Below are 17,688 nucleotides of genomic sequence, written 5' to 3'. Positions count from 1 at the left end.
AGCAGATTCCGGCAGTAATTTTAAGCTACCTTTCAAGGAATTTCTGGGCAGGAACTTGCGAACGTGGCCTCATTTGTGTGGACACGTGCTCCATTAAACCAATAGCCAATTAGCAAAATACTCATTTCTCCATTTCAATGTCAGCAGAAATATTAAATCCTTGGTGGCTGGTGCTTTGTCCTCTGTCCAGCAAACTGTGAAGGGTTGCATGCACAATTAGGAGTGAACATATAACAAGCATAAATACAGCTTTCAAATTCCCTGCTGTTTGTTAAAAAGCAATCTAGCCTTGGCATGAGTTTACATGTCTAAAGATAAATACCTCACTTTAAGCTTACTTTTATTTTTAAAAAGTTAGCTGTAAGCTTTAATAATTGCCAGTTGCAGATCTAAGTCAAGTCACAAAATTGGGAAGGCGGGGCGGGAGGGGGGACAGAATTCTGTGCACTTGCACACTCTGTTCTCTTACCCAGCTCCTCATCTCCTTTTCCTTTTTCCTCCTTACTCTCCCATCACATATCCTAATTTCTCCACTTTGCCAGCTGCAGTAGGACAGAAGTGGTATTGTATATATAATTTTTAGGGAACAAATCAACGGAGTGCCATTGTTTGATGAGCATTCCATGGTGGATATCTATCATGAAAACCTATACCAACAAAACTAGCGTCATGGAGCCGTTTAACCACTAACATGTTTAATAGTGCCTTGACCAGTCTGAAGTACGGCTTAGTCTTGTGTATGGACAGCACCCTGCCATGTTTTAACTAAAACTGTTTGTATCAGAGCTGAGACAAGTTATTCAGGCAGTCCACTTATAAACATCAAAACAAACCCTGTTCCCATGGTCAAGGAAACTGGAAGAGACTCCTCCAACAAGTAAGAAAGATTTGTAGGTGATATTTTTCATAGGACGAGCTGCTAGTTTTATAGGACTAACATCTCTCCCAATGTTAGACAAGCTTTCAGGCACAAAGTATCCTGCATCAGGTAGGCGGTCATTCTGGTCTGCCCAGAATCATTCAAAACCTGAACAGTTCTGAAGAAGAGCACTTTGGATATTTTTACATGCGTTTTGGGATGCAGCACCGGGTGATTTAATTAGCAAGCCACGCTAATTAAAAAAGTGCCTGCGTGTCACATGCATCAGCATCCCCAGGCTGGAAAAATGGCAGCAGCCGCTTTGGCCTAAAACACATTGACCATGTTTATTTCAAAGCGCCCCACCACCATTTTGTCAGCATGGAGATGCACGGGGACGCTGATACACGTGATGCAGAAGGCTGCCAGAGCACGTCAATTTCTGTGCTCTAGCAGACTTGATTAATCGAGTCCGCTCTGACATGCTGGATTTCCAGCATGTCAGAGCAGCCTCCCCACATGTCTATAGCAGCCCTTAGTACCCAAAAGCTTGTCTAACATTGCTTCCAACTAAACTTCTAGTGGATCAACAGTAATCACCAAAAAAATACCCTTACTTTTTGCATAATTCCTGGACCATCAAAACACGGAGAGACATACACACACACATGATTTGTGAAAGTTTTTATTCTAAGGATCAAAACAAAAGAAAAATAAAAGAAAAACGAGACTGCTTTAATTCACATTTTAATACAGAAAAAGTAAATGGTCAAGGCAAGCTTGTATTTGTACCTTTGGTCCTGCAGCAGAAATGATGATCTGGCCTGGTGGCTGGATCCAGGGCTCTCCATCTACTTGGACAGGGATTGATTTCAGAAGCGTGATACGGAAATATGACCCTTGGGCTATGCGAATCCCTGATCGCAGACCACCCTGTACTTGACCCTGTTGGAATAGCAAATGAAAGTTTCCCTTTATTTTTAAAATCTTCTTTATGACAAAGAACCAAGTAGAGACAATGCTGTTCTTTCAAATCATTTTCAGTGTTGGGGTACACCTGAGTTTCTTGTTGTATATGTTTTTTACTCCCAGAAGATTCCAAAATTATGACCCAAAGTTTTAGTAGCAAAAACTGCAAAAAGGAAAAATTGTTCTAAATACAAATATGCAGGGTAGATCACTGAAATGGTTCCACACACGTAGTCCTTACGAATTTATGCAGAGCACAACTGAAACCAAAAAGGCACCTCAAGCAGAGTCATTTGTCAGAGTGAGATCTAAATTTGTGAGGAAACCCCAGAAAATGCAAAGGCGGCATAACTGCTCAATGATTACTTCTCCTCACTCTTCAACTGCAACCAGACAACTAACAAAATTAATATAAATGAAGTACAGGGAATGGCTACAGACTGCTTTTGACAATTTGAATTAAATATACTAGTTGGTCCTGACAGAATTTACCTATGTACTGGAAAAGGAATAATGGAGTGCCTATCTCTGAAGGGAGGAAAAAGGACGAACCTGGGAAGTTATAGATTGGTCAGCCTGACTTCAACAACTGGGAAGTTGCTAGAGTAAATAATCAAACAGGCTATTAACAATACATCTGGAAAGGAAGAGGTTACCATGAGCAAACGCTATGGATTTATTAAGGTTGCTTGGCATGATTTGCTTTCAATTTCCTTCTTTGATAAGGTAACTGGTTTCATGGATCATTACATTCATATTTTTGCACAACCTGCTCTTAACAGTTTCCAAGGATGGCACTTCCACAATTTCTCTAGGTAACCTGTTCCAGTTCTCAGCTACCCCTCACAGTTAAAAAGTTATTTTTGAACAGTTTTCTATTTATAGTTTGGAAAATCTTTTTTCCCCTGTTGCTTATAACATGCCAAAATTTTAATGCCATCATATAGCTCTGTCTTAATTTTTCTTCCTTAAAAAGCTGTCTGTGCTTCCTTTGCACCGCCCCCCCCCGTACACACATATATGCTCCCTCCCCTTATTTTTTGCATATACCATGCACCTTTCCCCCCAAATTCAGCTGCTGGAAATGATGGTGCCTTATAATCAAGAAAACATGGTAATGTCTGAACCTCTCTGCTGGGGCAAGTGAAAATAAAACTGCACATGCTACATGCTGGGCTCTGTAGCCATTGGCAGTAGACAGCTTTTCTTTTTCCCAGCCACACCCTTTTTTTTTTTTTGTTGCCTTGCATAAACAAGGTGCATGTTTTACTTGAGTGCATGCTGTATGTAATAAAAAATGGCATTTCTTATCTTAAGTTTTACAATCAATTTCTGCATTTCTTGCACAATCTGAACTTCAGTCAGCGCACAGATAAAATGGAAAAAGTGAGGCATGGGCCCTGTTAAAAGCCTTCATGTCCTAATGTAATAAAGAACTACAGTAAATGTAGTACAGGCATACCTCGTTTTATTGCGCTTTGCTTTATTGTGCTTCGCAGATATTACGTTTTTTACAAATTGAAGGTTTGTGCCAACCCTGCGTCGAGCAAGTCTATCGGCACCATTTTTCCATCGGCACCATTTTTCCAACAGCATTTGCTCACTTCGTGTCTCTGTGTCACCTTTTGATAATTCTCGCAATATTTCAAACTTTTTCATTATTATTATATTTGTTATGGTGATCTGTGATCTTTGATGTTACTATTGTAATTGTTTTGGGGCGCCACAAACCGTGCCCATAAAAGATGGCAAACTTAAATCGATAAATGTTGTGTGTGTTCTGACTGCTCCACCGACCGGCCGTTCCCCCCGTCTCTCTCCCTCTCCTCGGGCCTCCCTATTCCCTGAGACACAACAATATTGAAATTAGGCCAATTTATAACCCTACAATGGCCTCTAAGTGTTCAAGTGAAAGGAAGAGTCGCATTTCTCTCACTTTAAATCAAAAGCTAGAAATGATTAAGCTTCGTGAGGAAGGCATGTCAAAAGCCGAGATAGGCTGAAAGCTAGGCCTCTTGAGCCAAACAGTTAGCCAAGTTGTGAATGCAAAGGAAAAGTTCTTGAAGGAAATTAAAAGTGCTACTCCAGTGAACACACAAATGATAAGAAAGTGAAACAGCCTTATTGCTGATATGGAGAAAGTTTTAGTGGTCTGGATAGAAGATCAAACCAGCCACAACATTCCCTTAAGCCACAGCCTAATCCAGAGCAAGGCCCTAACTCTCTTCAATTCTATGAAGGCTGAGAGAGGTGAGGAAGCTGCAGAAGAAAAGTTTGAAGCTAGCAGAGGTTGGTTCATGAGGTTTGAGGAAAGAAGCCGTCTCCGTAACATAAAAGTGCAAGGTGAAGCTGCAGCAAGTTATCCAGAAGATCTAGCTAAGATAATTGATGAAGGTGGCTATACTAAACAACAGATTTTCAATGTAGACGAAACACCCTTATATTGGAAGAAGATGCCATCTAGGACTTTCATAGCTAGAGAGAAGTCAATGCCTGGCTTCAAAGGACAGGCTGACTCTCTTGTTAGGGGCTAATGCAGCTGGTGACTTTACGTTGAAGCCAATGCTCATTTACCATCCAAAAATCCTAGGGCCCTTAAGAATTATGCTAAATCTACTCTGCCTGTGCTCTATAAATGGAACAACAAAGCCTGGATGACAGCACATCTGTTTACAACATGGTTTACTGAATATTTTAAGCCCACTGTTGAGACCTACTGCTCAGAAAAAAAAGATTCCTTTCAAAATATTACTGTTCATTGACAATGCACCTGGTCACCCAAGAGCTCTGATGGAGATGTACAACGAGATTAATGTTGTTTTCATGCCTGCTAACACAACATCCATTTTGCAGCCCATGGATCAAGGAGTAATTTCAACTTTCAAGTCTTATTATTTAAGAAATACATTTCGTAAGGCTATAGCTGCCATAGATAGTGAGTCCTCTGATGGATCTGGGCAAAGTAAATTGAAAACCTTCTGGAAAGGATTCACCATTCTAGATGCCATTAAGAACATTCGTGATTCATGGGGGGAGGTCAAAATATCAACATTAACAGGAGTTTGGAAGAAGTTGATTCCAACCCTCATGGATGACTTTGAGGGGTTCAAGACTTCAGTGGAGGAAGTAACTGCAGATGTGGTGGAAATAGCAAGAGAACTAGAATTAGAAGTGGAGCCTGAAGATGTGACTGAATTGCTGCAGTCTCATGATAAAACTTTAACGGATGAGGAGTTGCTTCTTATGGATGAGCAAAGAAAGTGGTTTCTTGAGATGGAATCTACTCCTGGTGAAGATGCTGTGAACATTGTTGAAATGACAACAAAGGATTTAGAATATTACATAAACTTAGTTGACGAAGCAGCAGCAGGGTTTGAGAGGTTTGACTCCAATTTTGAAAGAAGTTCTACTGTGGATAAAATGCTACCAAACAGCATTGCATGCTGCAGAGAAATCTTTCGTGAAAGGAAGAGTCAATCAATGCAGCAAACTTCATTGTTGTCTTTTTTTAAGAAATTGCCACAGCCACCCCAACCTTCAGCAACCACCACCCCGATCAGTCAGCAGCCATCAACATCAAGGCAAGACCCTCCACCAGCAAAAAGATTACGACTCGCTGAAGGCTCAGATGATGGTTAGCATTTTTTAGCAGTAAAGTATTTTTTAATTAAGGTATGTACATTTTTTTTTTAGACATAATGCTATTGCACACTTAATAGACTACAGTATAGTGTAAACATAACTTTTATATGCACTGGGAAACCAAAAAATTCATGTGACTCGCTTTATTGTGATATTCGCTTTATTGCGATATTCGCTTTATTGCGGTGGTCTGGAACCGAACCCGCAATATCTCCGAGGTATGCCTGTACAATACAGTAGTATAACAAGGGATAACGTTGCAATTGAAAATCCCAGCAATGGCATTTCTTATGCAGGTGCAAACTGCCATATAACAGCATACAAACTGATTCATGTAGTTCAGGAACAGCCATTTCAACCAAAAAAACTAGAATGCTAACAATGGATAGTTATAAAATTTCTTCCTGACCATCCCAATTAATGGCTCATTCAAGCCAAAACCCTACAGTATATGGCCACTTCTTGGTTTTATTTATTTATTTATTTAAGTAGTTAGGATAATTGTGGTTGTTCTCAAAATAAGTTCAAAGCCTAGATGTTAATTCTAGTAAACGTTTGGCTATAATATCATTTGCTGACTTAATCTAATAACATTCCACAAATCTATGCATTCTGAAACAGTTTTTAAAATTGGTGTTACCCTTTAAAATGTTAAACTTTTTTTTACTGAGAAACGTAACAACATGAAATAAGAACTTGCACTTCTGTCAGAAGCAGGTTGAAAAGCAGATCTCAAAAATAACTCGGTTTTAAAATTAAGCTGAAACTGTATATGATGTTAGCATACTAATCATTCAGAATTTAATAAAAGTCTCAAGAAAATAAAAAAGTCCACTCGGGTCACTTTTACCAGTTAGTTTTCAGCCCTTGAATATGGCTGCATCTCCTTGTAGCTGAAGATGGATATAAACAAGTGCTTGATTTACCTTGTATGTACCATTCATTGCTGTGTGTAACTAACAATGGTTTTATGTAAATATTTCAGGATTTGTTTTGAAGCCTACTAATATTGCTGAAGGCTTGCCTACACGGCCTCCATGCTTTGCCTGTGGCCACCTCTGAGAAGCATGCCCTGCTCACTTGCTCCCATTGAGCATGGGTCACGTCCCAACAGCCATGCAGTGAGTGCACCAAACAGCACTCCTGACGGAGGGCCTCTGGCCACTTTTGAGGAATACTTAGGGCCACCACAAGATGGCCACAGTGCCTTGTTTTTAGAATCTGACATTAGTCAAGAACCAGCAGGCAAGGCATACAAGGCACATTTTCACATGTGGCAAGGAGCCAGCATAGGCAAGCCTGAGAGATCTTCTACATTACTGAGGGTGTGGACACATCTAACAAGTGAATAATCCACAAATGTCACTAGGAAATAATTCACAACTGTTGCAGATCAGGGTACTGACACAACTGAACCGCTCCCAAACATCACTTGGCACCAGTTCACAATTGTCACAGGCCATAGGTATCTATGCACACAATGCCCTTGCATTCCAGTGGGAACAGTCACCTTTTAGGCACTGAAATGTAATGGTTCAAACTGTGGGGGAAGGCAAAGAGCACTTTCACCCTGCTTTGGGGGCCCCAGGTGGTCAGTGACCTGTGGCTGGGAGCATTTCCATTTTTCTGCTTTCCCTTCTCCCCTAAACTTGAGTTCAGTAAAGTTCAGTAGCCTGCACTTTACCAAACTCTGCAGTGTGCTTCCTTGATTTGGGGTTCCTGTGGAGAGAAGGGGGGAGTGCTTGGACCCACGTTTTTGCATTTCTAGGGCAAGGATGATGAGGGGGATGTGGTTGGGTACACAGCGAGAACACAGCTGCTGGTCAGAAAGATAACTTTTATTGAACAAGCAGTGCAAGGGAACTCATGGATACATATTTCCAACTAAAGGGAAAAAAGTGAGGGGAGGAGTCAGTAGTGCCTGTGTGTGTTGCAGGGTGAAGAATGTTGCAGTAAGGAATGTCTGGAAGATTTCCACCCCGCTCCCTCTGGGTGCATTTTCCTGCACAAATGCAGGGAGCCGGGGACACCCTGCCCAACTACTCCACAGCCTGAGTCTCCTGGGCAGCAGCAAGCACAGGGGAAGAGGCAGGGAATACCCACCCCCCTCCACGCTTTGTTTCCCAGCATACCAGGCTGCCCTGTGGCTGGAGAGGGTGTCCCTGGCTCCCTGCATTTGTGTGAGGAAGTGCTTGCTGCTGCCTTGGAGGCGTGGGGGCATAGCTGGGTGGAGCTCACTGCTGTTTTCCAGAAAAGTCGGGGGGAATTTTCCCATCTCTCCCCAGCTTGCTGCTGTGCCAGAAACCCAGGCTCTGCTCCAGCCTCGCAGGGTGTCCCCAGCTCCATGCATGGGTGGAAGGACCTGGGGGAGGATTTTTCCTCCCCCTCCATCTCATTTCCCAGGGAAATCCCCAGGTTCCTGGAGGCTGACTCCTTAGCATGACTCTTAGTCGTCTAATTCTTTCAGTGGTGCTGCTTACTGATGACAGCCTCTCTAGTTGGTCAGCAGCAGCAGGGAAAGCTGTTATTCCTTTTTCCCTCCTCCTAACAGCCTGCCCTATGCATATGCAGCTGTGCACATGGTGCAACATCTTCATCATGCAAGGAAGCAATGCCACAACTGGATTAACATCACCTGCCATACCTTGTTGAAGCCAGACATGTGAATGAAGATGTCAAGAGCAGATCACAAATGTCACTGAACCCACCTGAATCGTATTCAAAATTCTTAGCACATCATATAATCATCCCTGTGTATACAGGTAACTGATATCACCCAGAAATACTATTTTATTAGCAGTAATAGCTCCATGCTGCACCAAATGTATATTTCCTGATCAAGCTAATAGCATAACTTATATGAATAAATAATTTATATTATAAACTTTGGATTCAAAATCTTCCAATTGTCCCATTTTAGAAACTAAACCAGTTTTAAAAGAAGTCTTTTGAACATAAGTGCTTAGTACTAGTTGAATGAATGAATATCCGTAGTTCCTGGTACTTCTTGGAATCAAACAAACAAAAACAAAGTAAATCTTATACCAACTTACCATGTGAACAACACCAGTTACACCAACAACTTCTAGTAAGCCATCATCCATTTGTGGTTTCTCAAATCGATTATCATGTTCTGACCCCCAAAGATCAGCTCCAGATCCCCAACTGTTCAGAGAGCATAAAAATGCTGTTATTGTGTACACGTTGGGATCTGATATACAATAGCCAAATATTTACAACCATTTTGATCCGTTTCAAAACAACACTGAATAAGCCTGACATGCTGCTTTTCCTCAGTCAAGGAAGATCTAAGAAAGTATCACTATGTAGTTTACTGTTCTGCGTCACGGAGTACAATACTTACCTTCATAAAAATTTGAAATACTCTTAATAACTTTGGTAGCAGTGGGGAGAAAAGTAGGTAGATTTTTAATGGGGGGGAAAAACAGATAGGAAGAAAGTAGCACTGAAGTGCTTTGGGTTTCAAAGAACTACAGCAAAACTCTGCTTGAATACTACAGATAATTATAAGGCCCCTCCTACACGTTACCTATATTATGCAATTAATTGGTTAATCACATGATAAATTTAGACTGGCCACATGCGCAAAGTAATTATCACTCCATAAAAATGTCTATCCAGCTATAAAAAGAGCCAACTAGCTACAGAGTTAGTTCTTGAAAATGTGTAACAATTTTATAGCTCGTTTCTATCCATCTTTAATCTGAATGTGTAGCAGGGCCCTTAGTTTCCTAGATCTTGAAAATATTAATAGGCTTTAGATTTCAAGAGATGTAATACTTTAGGGTAAGGATTTGCGACCTATAGCTCACAGAACAGATTTGGCCCACAGAGCCCTTGACCAAAATTGATCTAACAGAGTTGAGGATCTTGCCTCAAGAACATTTGATAGACAGAGATATAAACATATAAATATAGATATATGGTATATCCTGAGCACCAAATTTCTAACCCACCCATCACAGTTCTTAGAATATTAGAATAGTACCATAATTATTAGAGTATGGCCCTTAAGTACAAAGATGGCCACCTTAATGAGCATCCCTATACATACATACATAAGACGTGCATACACAGATTCTTCTCTCATTTTTACCTGGGTATATTAATAAAAATAAGTCCTTCAATACTCGGTAACTCAACTTCAACCTGGTCCACCTGAAGTTTTAGGTCTTTATGGAGGTTTCTGGCGTGACTTATCTTCTGCAGTCCAACTTTTACATACACACCTTTGTTGTGAAACCTAGGATCAACCAACATCGCACTCTATTATTGTAAACTCAGACATAATAGTGTGGCACAATTTTATATACAATGAAAACTAACATTAACTTGTAGGTAGTAGTGGACTCATACCTTGAAGTGCTCTAGCCACAGCAGTAGACTGGAGAACCACTTTAATGTGGGTTATGTTAGCTCCCAGGGCAGAAACTGTTCAGCACCTTCATAAACATTACTTGGGCATAAATCAACCCAAACATTTTAAGCAGCATTTCATTAGAACATTATTTAACATCCTTATACTTTTCTTATCCTAGGTATACATCTGGACTGATATTTTTAAATGAAACAAGTAGCAGGTTAAAATAACCCAAGCAGACAGGATAAATTGTATCTTTAACATTATTGAACTCTAGCAGCCTTCCCCTCGACATCAACCATCAAACTGCAAGAAAAGCTCAAAGAAAAATTAAACAGTGAAAAATTGGCTACAGTACAGGGCTATGTTTGCAAAGAAGTTGCTGAATTCCATAACATCCAAGAAAAATATCACAAACACTGCTGGGTCCACAGAGACTGGTGAGTTGGACAACAACTTAGTTATTACACACCACTGCATTGGTTTATACTGTTCACATTTTAAAGGGTATTGTCACATTGGGGACTAAAATTTTGTGCATAGAATTTGCAGCACAGTTCTACAGTACTGGGTGAATTTCATGGAGTCCTGCCAAGATCCCCTCTATCCAGGCAGTATAATCTTTCTACCTCAATTATCTTCCACGATTTGTTTCCTTTTGGGAGTAAACCAGAACGTAATTTTGCCTTTCAAACACAGCAAAAACAATTGCTCAATAAAAAAGATTAGGGAACAACCTGCATATACGTTACCATGCAGTAACTCGCAACAAAACAGCCATAATTTTGTTCTGTGCAGGACTTTTGATCTTAAAGACATTTCATGGAGTCTGTTTCCTTTACTTTTTATACAAGCAAGCGTTCATGTAGCGTTTTTTCCCAAATACTATTTCATTTTCCACTCCGAGTGATAATTGCCAAAGAGTCAAACACCAAGTAATGTTTACTGAAAGGAAAACAAACTGGGCAACTACAGTGCAATGCATACAATAGTCTCCAACAGGGTCAGAAAGGGGGTATAAAAACAGTAGCTGTGGCCTGATGTGGGGGTTGTTGCAAACAATACTTTAAAAAAATAGACTAAGGCGATAGACTAGGTGAACAAACATATGGCTTCGTAACATAGAAACCTATCAAATAATTGTGCAACTGGGGACCTTTTCCATACTCATTTTAAATCCTTAGCTCGACACCTACACCCGGCAGCTAGTTCACTAGAAAAAAAAACCTGCAATGACTGACAGTTGCACCAGCTGGAATGCATGTTACAAAAAAGCTACCGTGGAACAGCAAGTCACAGGACCTATTTTAGGCTTAAATAGAACCTTGATTAGTCATTACACAGCATTAATACCCTAGAAACCACGATACTACGGAACTAGAGAAGGGAAACCAAAATGATCAGGGACACCAAGCAGTTGCCAAACCAGGAGAGACTAAAAATGCTAGGAGTCTTCAGTTTGGAAAGAAAAGGCTTAGGTGGGGAATACAATAGAAATCTATAAAAGCTTGAAGGGTGTAGACCAAGTGAACAGGGAACTATTGTTCACCAAGTCCTGGGATACTACAGCTAGGGGGCATCTGTTGAAATTAATAGGTGATGACTTTAAAACTAACAATAGAAAGTACCTCTTTTTATATAACACATAGTTAACTTCTGGAATTCATTGCCCCAAGAGGCGGTGGAAGCAAACAGCATAGCCAGGTTCAAAAAGGGCCTGGATAAATTAATGGATGATGGAACTATTAGTGGCTATTGAACAGAATGGTTTTCTAGAGTCAGAAGGGACCGGAACAGATTGTCAAGTCTGGCCCCCTGCCCTGGGCAGAAACAAGTGCTGGGATCACAATACCCCAGCCAGATATCTATCCAACCTCCTCCTGAAGGCCCCCACCTCCCTTGGGAGCCCATTCCAGAGCCTGGCAGCCCGAACTGTAAAGTAATGCCTCCTGATATCAAGCCTGAACCTGCTCTAAATTAATTTGTGACCATTATTCCTTGTTATCCCAAGTGGTGTCCAAGGGAACAGAGCCTCAACTACTTTCCGCTGACCCCCCCAGTGAGTTTATAGACAGCCACCAGATCCCCTCTCAGTAGCTGAAGCTTTTCTAATTTTTGAGAAGCGGGGACCAGAACTGCAGAACTACATTCAAGATGCAGGCACACCATGGATTTATATAATGGCATGATGAGGTTCTCTGTTGTATTTTCAATTCTCTTCTTAACAAAACAAACCACCAGCCCAGATGGACAACTTACTCTATTTAGCTTATTTACTTAATGTTCAGAACAAAAAAGGAGTTACAAAAAGCATGAAAGCAGAATGGAAACTATTTCTTGCAAATACAAGTGAAAGGGAAAAATGTGAGATGAGAAGTGAAGGACTTTGTAGCAGCGAGGTGTTAAAAAACCCATGGGAAATAACGAATGTGTATGGCAGAAAAAACTTTAAAACACTGAAGATTTTCACTGCTGCTAACAAATGTTTTAAGACTCTAAGCCATGATGACACATACCTGATTACATACTTCTATAACTTCAAGTAAGCAAAAAATAAAACCAAGATAAAGAAAAATTTCAAACTTGTCTGGGGTTTAAGCAAACAAATCCCATTGCATGCTTTGCAACCTGTCCTTTTTCCTGTAAAAACTATGACACGGGAAACTTAGTATATCATAACTAATTTTAAAGATTATAATTACACACATGGAGAGAGGAAAAATTCTGTATTTATATGTAGATATATTTTATCAAAATAAAGGAAGAAATAGGTAAGACATCATTAGCAATTGCAGTGAATGCTAATTTTAGTATGGTTGCTCTGAAAACAGTTGAGTACATTTAAGACTTTCCTTCAAAACGATCACATAAAATGCTAATTTATCTTTCACACAGGTAATGTGCATGCTTTTAACAAGGTATACTAAACATATGAAAAAGTAAACAATAAAGATTTAAAGATTAAAACTTAGAATACTGTTGAAGATCAACTCCCTAGATCAGTGGTTCTCAACTATAATAAATCATTTTTGAAGTAGGGTGCTGCTAAATTCACAGACGTTACACAGGGATGCATGGTGTCTAAAAAGCTTGAGGACCACAACCATAGATTACGAACTCTTTTTTTTTTTTTTTTTAAATAAATTACCAGAAACACTTGATAGTAATGCAAAGAGAGATAAGTGGGATGAATTACTGCACATAAACAAGCAAACTGAAATTCAACAGTTTAAAAACACACGTGTAAAGAGTTTAGGGTGCACATAGCTATTCCAAACATCTACTAGAATAAAAATAATCTTTAGGCATCTCAAAAACGTAGATAAAGGGAAGGAATAAAATTCTGTTTGTTTACTTCTGAACTGATGACTTTTTAAAACAAACTAAAGTGTGAGGTAATACTTACTCATAATGTTTACCATATGTATATGTATGCCAATGTTCCACACCAAGTTATGTCATAATTAAGCATCTGTGCTGAAATACTGACTCTTGAATCTGGTGACAAAATTCTCATTGGCATCAGTATGAGAAAGAGATCACTACTCCTACCGTGCAGTTCTCAAACAACTCAAGAAAACAGAACTATCTAGCTTCATTTTACTTGCTATTCAAAAATAACTCTGACTTTGCAAATGTAGCACATTGAAAAAAGAGAAGTTTTTATGGGGAATAGGCATTTCTTTTTAAGATGATAGACCAGATTAGATAATCAAAATATTTTTAAAAGGATTCAAATTTGAAAGAGCAACCTCTTGAAAAAGATGGGAGCGTCCAGCACACTTGGTTATAGCTACATGAATAGAACTACCAAGGAAACTGTCTGAACAACTTTCATTTAAATGAGTAGTTTTAGACATGATAAACACTTAATGAGGAAATCACAATGATAAAGCTCAAGAAGGAGCCACAGAAATTCCATTTCTAGCAGCTCTAAAACTAGTTTAGATCCCTGGACTGGATCCAGACCACAAGGCTTCTTGTGAGCTACCCTTAGCCCAGGACCAAGGACATGCACTGGCGGTGGTAGCAACAGCAGCTTCAGCATGGACTGCTGGTGGAGGTATGGCAAGCCTGTGGGTCAAGTGGTTACTTGCCACAAGGGCCCCATATTCTGTAACAGGCCCCACCCCTAATCCTGGCCCCAACTTCTGGTAGCTCTGCGGGCCAGACAGAGCTGCTCTACAGGCTGCATGTTTAACAACCTTGCTCTAGATGTTTCTACTAAGAGAAAAATGATTTTTGCAAGGCTCATTACAGCAGAATCCAACAATGGGAAAAGTGACAGTTGGTGTCTTGTACTCCACCCGATTGTAGTGCCGTAAGCACAAAGTCTCTCATCCAGTCACCTCCCTTACTAGAAAGGGGCATGAAAAAACAACATACCATCTGATGTCAACAGTGACGGGGGGAGAGAAAGGGTGAAAACCTTTAAAAAACCACGCGCAGCCCAAACGACGGCAGAAGCCATTTTACGACTCAATCAATCAGTCCTGTCTGCCGTGGTCCGGCCAACCGTGACATTGCTTGTCCGCCACCGAATTTCCCGGCGTAACCCCTCCCCTGCGCATTGACCTGATTTACGATCCGTCAACAAAGAGAGAATTAGCCGTCTGCTTTGTAACTCAGATAGTTGAAACAGAAAGTGTTTTAATCATCGGCGTGTAAGTAAACAAAAATAAACGCTTCTTTATTGCAACTCGTAAATCTTGTACCCTAGTCTGCGGTCAACAAACTCCATGACCCGTAGCTAGAGAAAATCTTACTCCCTCCCTTAAAGGCAAAACGAACCTCCTCACAGTACCTCAGGTTCTGACCCTGCAGCACACGACAGTTGGGAACTCAGTAAATTCTGACCTTGCAAAAGGATACCATAGTGGTCCATATCATCTTATCTCTGAGATAAAACATCCATCTTAAAGACTGATGTAGATGGAGCAAGACGACCTGGCCCACCAATGGCAGTGCACTGCCTCCCAGCCCACTCTGCCATTACCCCCAACTCCTTGCAGAACCTGTGATTAACTGTGGCCTAACGTTTTATTTTCACTTTTTCAAAAGTGTTTGTGAATGCTAGTAGAGTTTCATTATACCATACAGACTATACACAGTACTATGTAGAGTCAGTCCTCATATTTTACTCTTACCTGCTAGTAAATTTGCCCGGTTCTTCTTCTCTAGCATGATGAAAATCCAAACTCAACTCTGCATCAATTCCAAGACCACAATAATTATTCATCTGTACAATCTGAAAAACAGAAAATGAAACTAAATACATATAATATTGCCTTGAAATTTAATAAGAGAAGATTAAACCCTACTCTTAATATTTTCAACAAAACTGATAGCCACACGATTATTCTTCAAATCGCTCACATACAAACATGATACAGGAGTACTTTTCTCAGAGATAAACTGCATTCAGAAATGGATATGGAGTTGACACTATATAAATCAACAGGCAAATATTGTTGTGGGGCTATTGTAATTATTCCTAAGGCCAATATTAAACAAAGGTGATTTGCAAGCAAGGTTAAAGTTAAGACAACAGGTAAAAGAAAATGTAGGCAGGCACCTCCCCCTCTGGCTGGAGCCAATTTCCAATCCAGCCCTGTGTGCACCTCCTGAAAACAGAGGCATGCAGGGAAGTTTCATCTGGCTGTCAGCAACAGCACAGCAGCCTGGAGACAAATCTATAGAACTGGCCAGCCCTCCAGGCTGCCCCACTGCCACCACCACAGCCAGGTGAAACTGCCCCAAAATGCTTCCGTTTCTAGGAGGTTCATGTGCAGTCGCACCAAGTATCTATCTGATAAACCTAATGCAGGCTGAAGAAGGCACTATGCCCACATACCTCCCTGTCCTGCAGCTGTTCCTGATCCAATCTACACAGATCTCCTGGCAATAAGGCCACATGGCACTTTTAACTGGCCAGGGTGGCAATGGCACTGATCCTGTGGCACCCCTGGAAGGGTCTCATGGCACCCCAGTGGAGAACTACTGGCCAAACCTGTTGCCTTGGAAGTTAGACATGTAGGTTCAGGCCATCTCTGGCTGAGGGGACCTAAAATCTGGATTTCCCACTCCCTGAATGAGTGCCCCAACTTTAGATCTAAAACATGGGACAGCTCCTCTCCTCCTCCATTTAATGCCTGCTAGTGGTGGATTTTACTGGCCACAATTTCATGACTTAGGCATTTACTTGAGTAAGTACAAGGCACGACATATGCACCATGCTAAAACACAGCTCTACTTCATACGCTCAGATATGTGGCTGTTCAAGTACCAACAGCACCCAGACTAGGTTAAAAAACTTTGCTAAAGTGCCCCAAATACCAATCCTGGGGCTGGAGAAGTGCCATTTTGATGCGAAAGTGAAACAGAAACTACCTGTTTGTGTTTGTTGTCACAAGTGAGTCAATGGATTTCCCCCCCACCCCGCTGCCAGTTTCACAACTCTTGCCACCAGTCTTAAGAATGACTGTGCTTGCTTTCCTCCTCCAACCTGAAGAATGCCTTGCATTTGAAAGCTTGCCTAACTTTATCCTAACTATGCAGTTGGTCCAATATAAGATGCCATCCCAAAAAATCCTTGCCTATCTGATATCTAAAGATAATCTCTCCTGTCCTTCCACCAGCAATATTTTCTCCTCTGTGGTATCACTATATGGAAGCACTAGACAAGCTGTCTGTCTATGGCAGGAAGTATTAACCATCATCACTCCTTGCGGACGCTCATAAATCTAAACTCAACCTGGTCGCTTTTACCCCCCCACCATGTTATGAGAGATTTTCATCAAGTCAGGCAACATCAACATGGTTTCAACCTGAGCAACTATTTAACTATGATATGATCCTAATATTTTTATTTTTAATTTCTTTTCAGTGTATTAAATTTCTTTTATACCTTGTTTCCTTGAAACTCCTGACTACTACCAATTTCTGCCTTCATCTTTTAGTGTCATATTAAGACACCCAAGACAAATCTGCTATTGCAATGCACTGTGTGTGACCTGAATACATTAGCAGCCCGATTCCAATTAAAAATTGGAATCTAAGTGACTAATAAAAGTATCATAAGCCATATATTGGGCCTGTGATTTTCCAGCAACTGAATTACAAGTTACATTTTCTTGCTTTATTGTTTTGCTATTATTCTCTTCTCTCTCATTTCTTTCTGTATTTCCTCTTAAACAGAGGACTTGAAACAGACCCCTGGAGTTGTACTCTACAACTGATATTCTCTTTTTTCCAAACAATGGCATTTGCCCCTGTGGAAGAAATTCACATTAGAATTGTTTATGCAAAAGATCCAATACTAAGAGAAAGGAAGAAAAGGAGACTTTAAAAAAAAAAAAAAAGTTTACTTAACCTCAAATCTTAGCAAGTATAGCAGATTTTCAATTATCAAATTTATTACCTGCTTAAAAAGTAAAATATTGATACTTTCCATTTAAATACAATGACTCCAATTCCATTCTAGTTCTCCAAAATGTATTAATTTTGGGAAAGCCTGTTGAAGGAAGCTCAAATACATTTATCTGGTGGCAAAAAAACTCCATTACAACTCAAGATGATGGAAGTATTGTTCTCAGATTTACAGAAAAGTGGGGTTGGAAAGGGTCATCATCTAGTCCAGTGGTTCTCAACCTTGTTAGACTCAAACCACCCTTGGAACATGCCTGTTCTTAGCTTTCACTCATTTCTCATCTACAGAAAAATGATAAAGCGATTCTGTTGCAAAAAACTCAGAAAGACAACAGTAGGTCAGAATGTTTTTGATACTACGAATTCCTATTTGAAATCTCTAAGTTTGTCCTGCGAAGCATGTATGTGT

General features: G+C 40.3%; 1 protein-coding gene across 4 annotated transcripts in view; it reads right to left on the bottom strand.

The window, feature by feature from the left end:
- DGKQ (diacylglycerol kinase theta) overlaps positions 1–17,688 on the bottom strand; it is a 205,709-nt gene that overhangs the window by 60,252 nt on the left and 127,769 nt on the right. For all 4 annotated transcript variants that reach the window (XR_016441301.1, XR_016441302.1, XM_090039011.1 and 1 more), the window contains exons 19-22: positions 14,999–15,099; positions 9,588–9,734; positions 8,524–8,635; positions 1,652–1,804 (exon numbers count right to left, since the gene is read on the bottom strand). Coding sequence is in view for 2 of the 4 variants with exons in the window: in XM_090039011.1 (XP_089895137.1) it covers positions 1,652–1,804; positions 8,524–8,635; positions 9,588–9,734; positions 14,999–15,099 (513 nt within the window). In the remaining 2 variants the exon portion in view is untranslated. The remainder of the gene's footprint in view (positions 1–1,651; positions 1,805–8,523; positions 8,636–9,587; positions 9,735–14,998; positions 15,100–17,688) is intronic.

Source organism: Crocodylus siamensis, chromosome 3 (assembly GCF_052110815.1).
Source record: "Crocodylus siamensis isolate JL-2025a chromosome 3, ASM5211081v1, whole genome shotgun sequence".
NCBI lineage: Eukaryota > Metazoa > Chordata > Crocodylia > Crocodylidae > Crocodylus > Crocodylus siamensis.
Note: the sequence above shows the minus strand (reverse complement) of the source record. Positions and strands in the feature narration are given on the sequence as shown.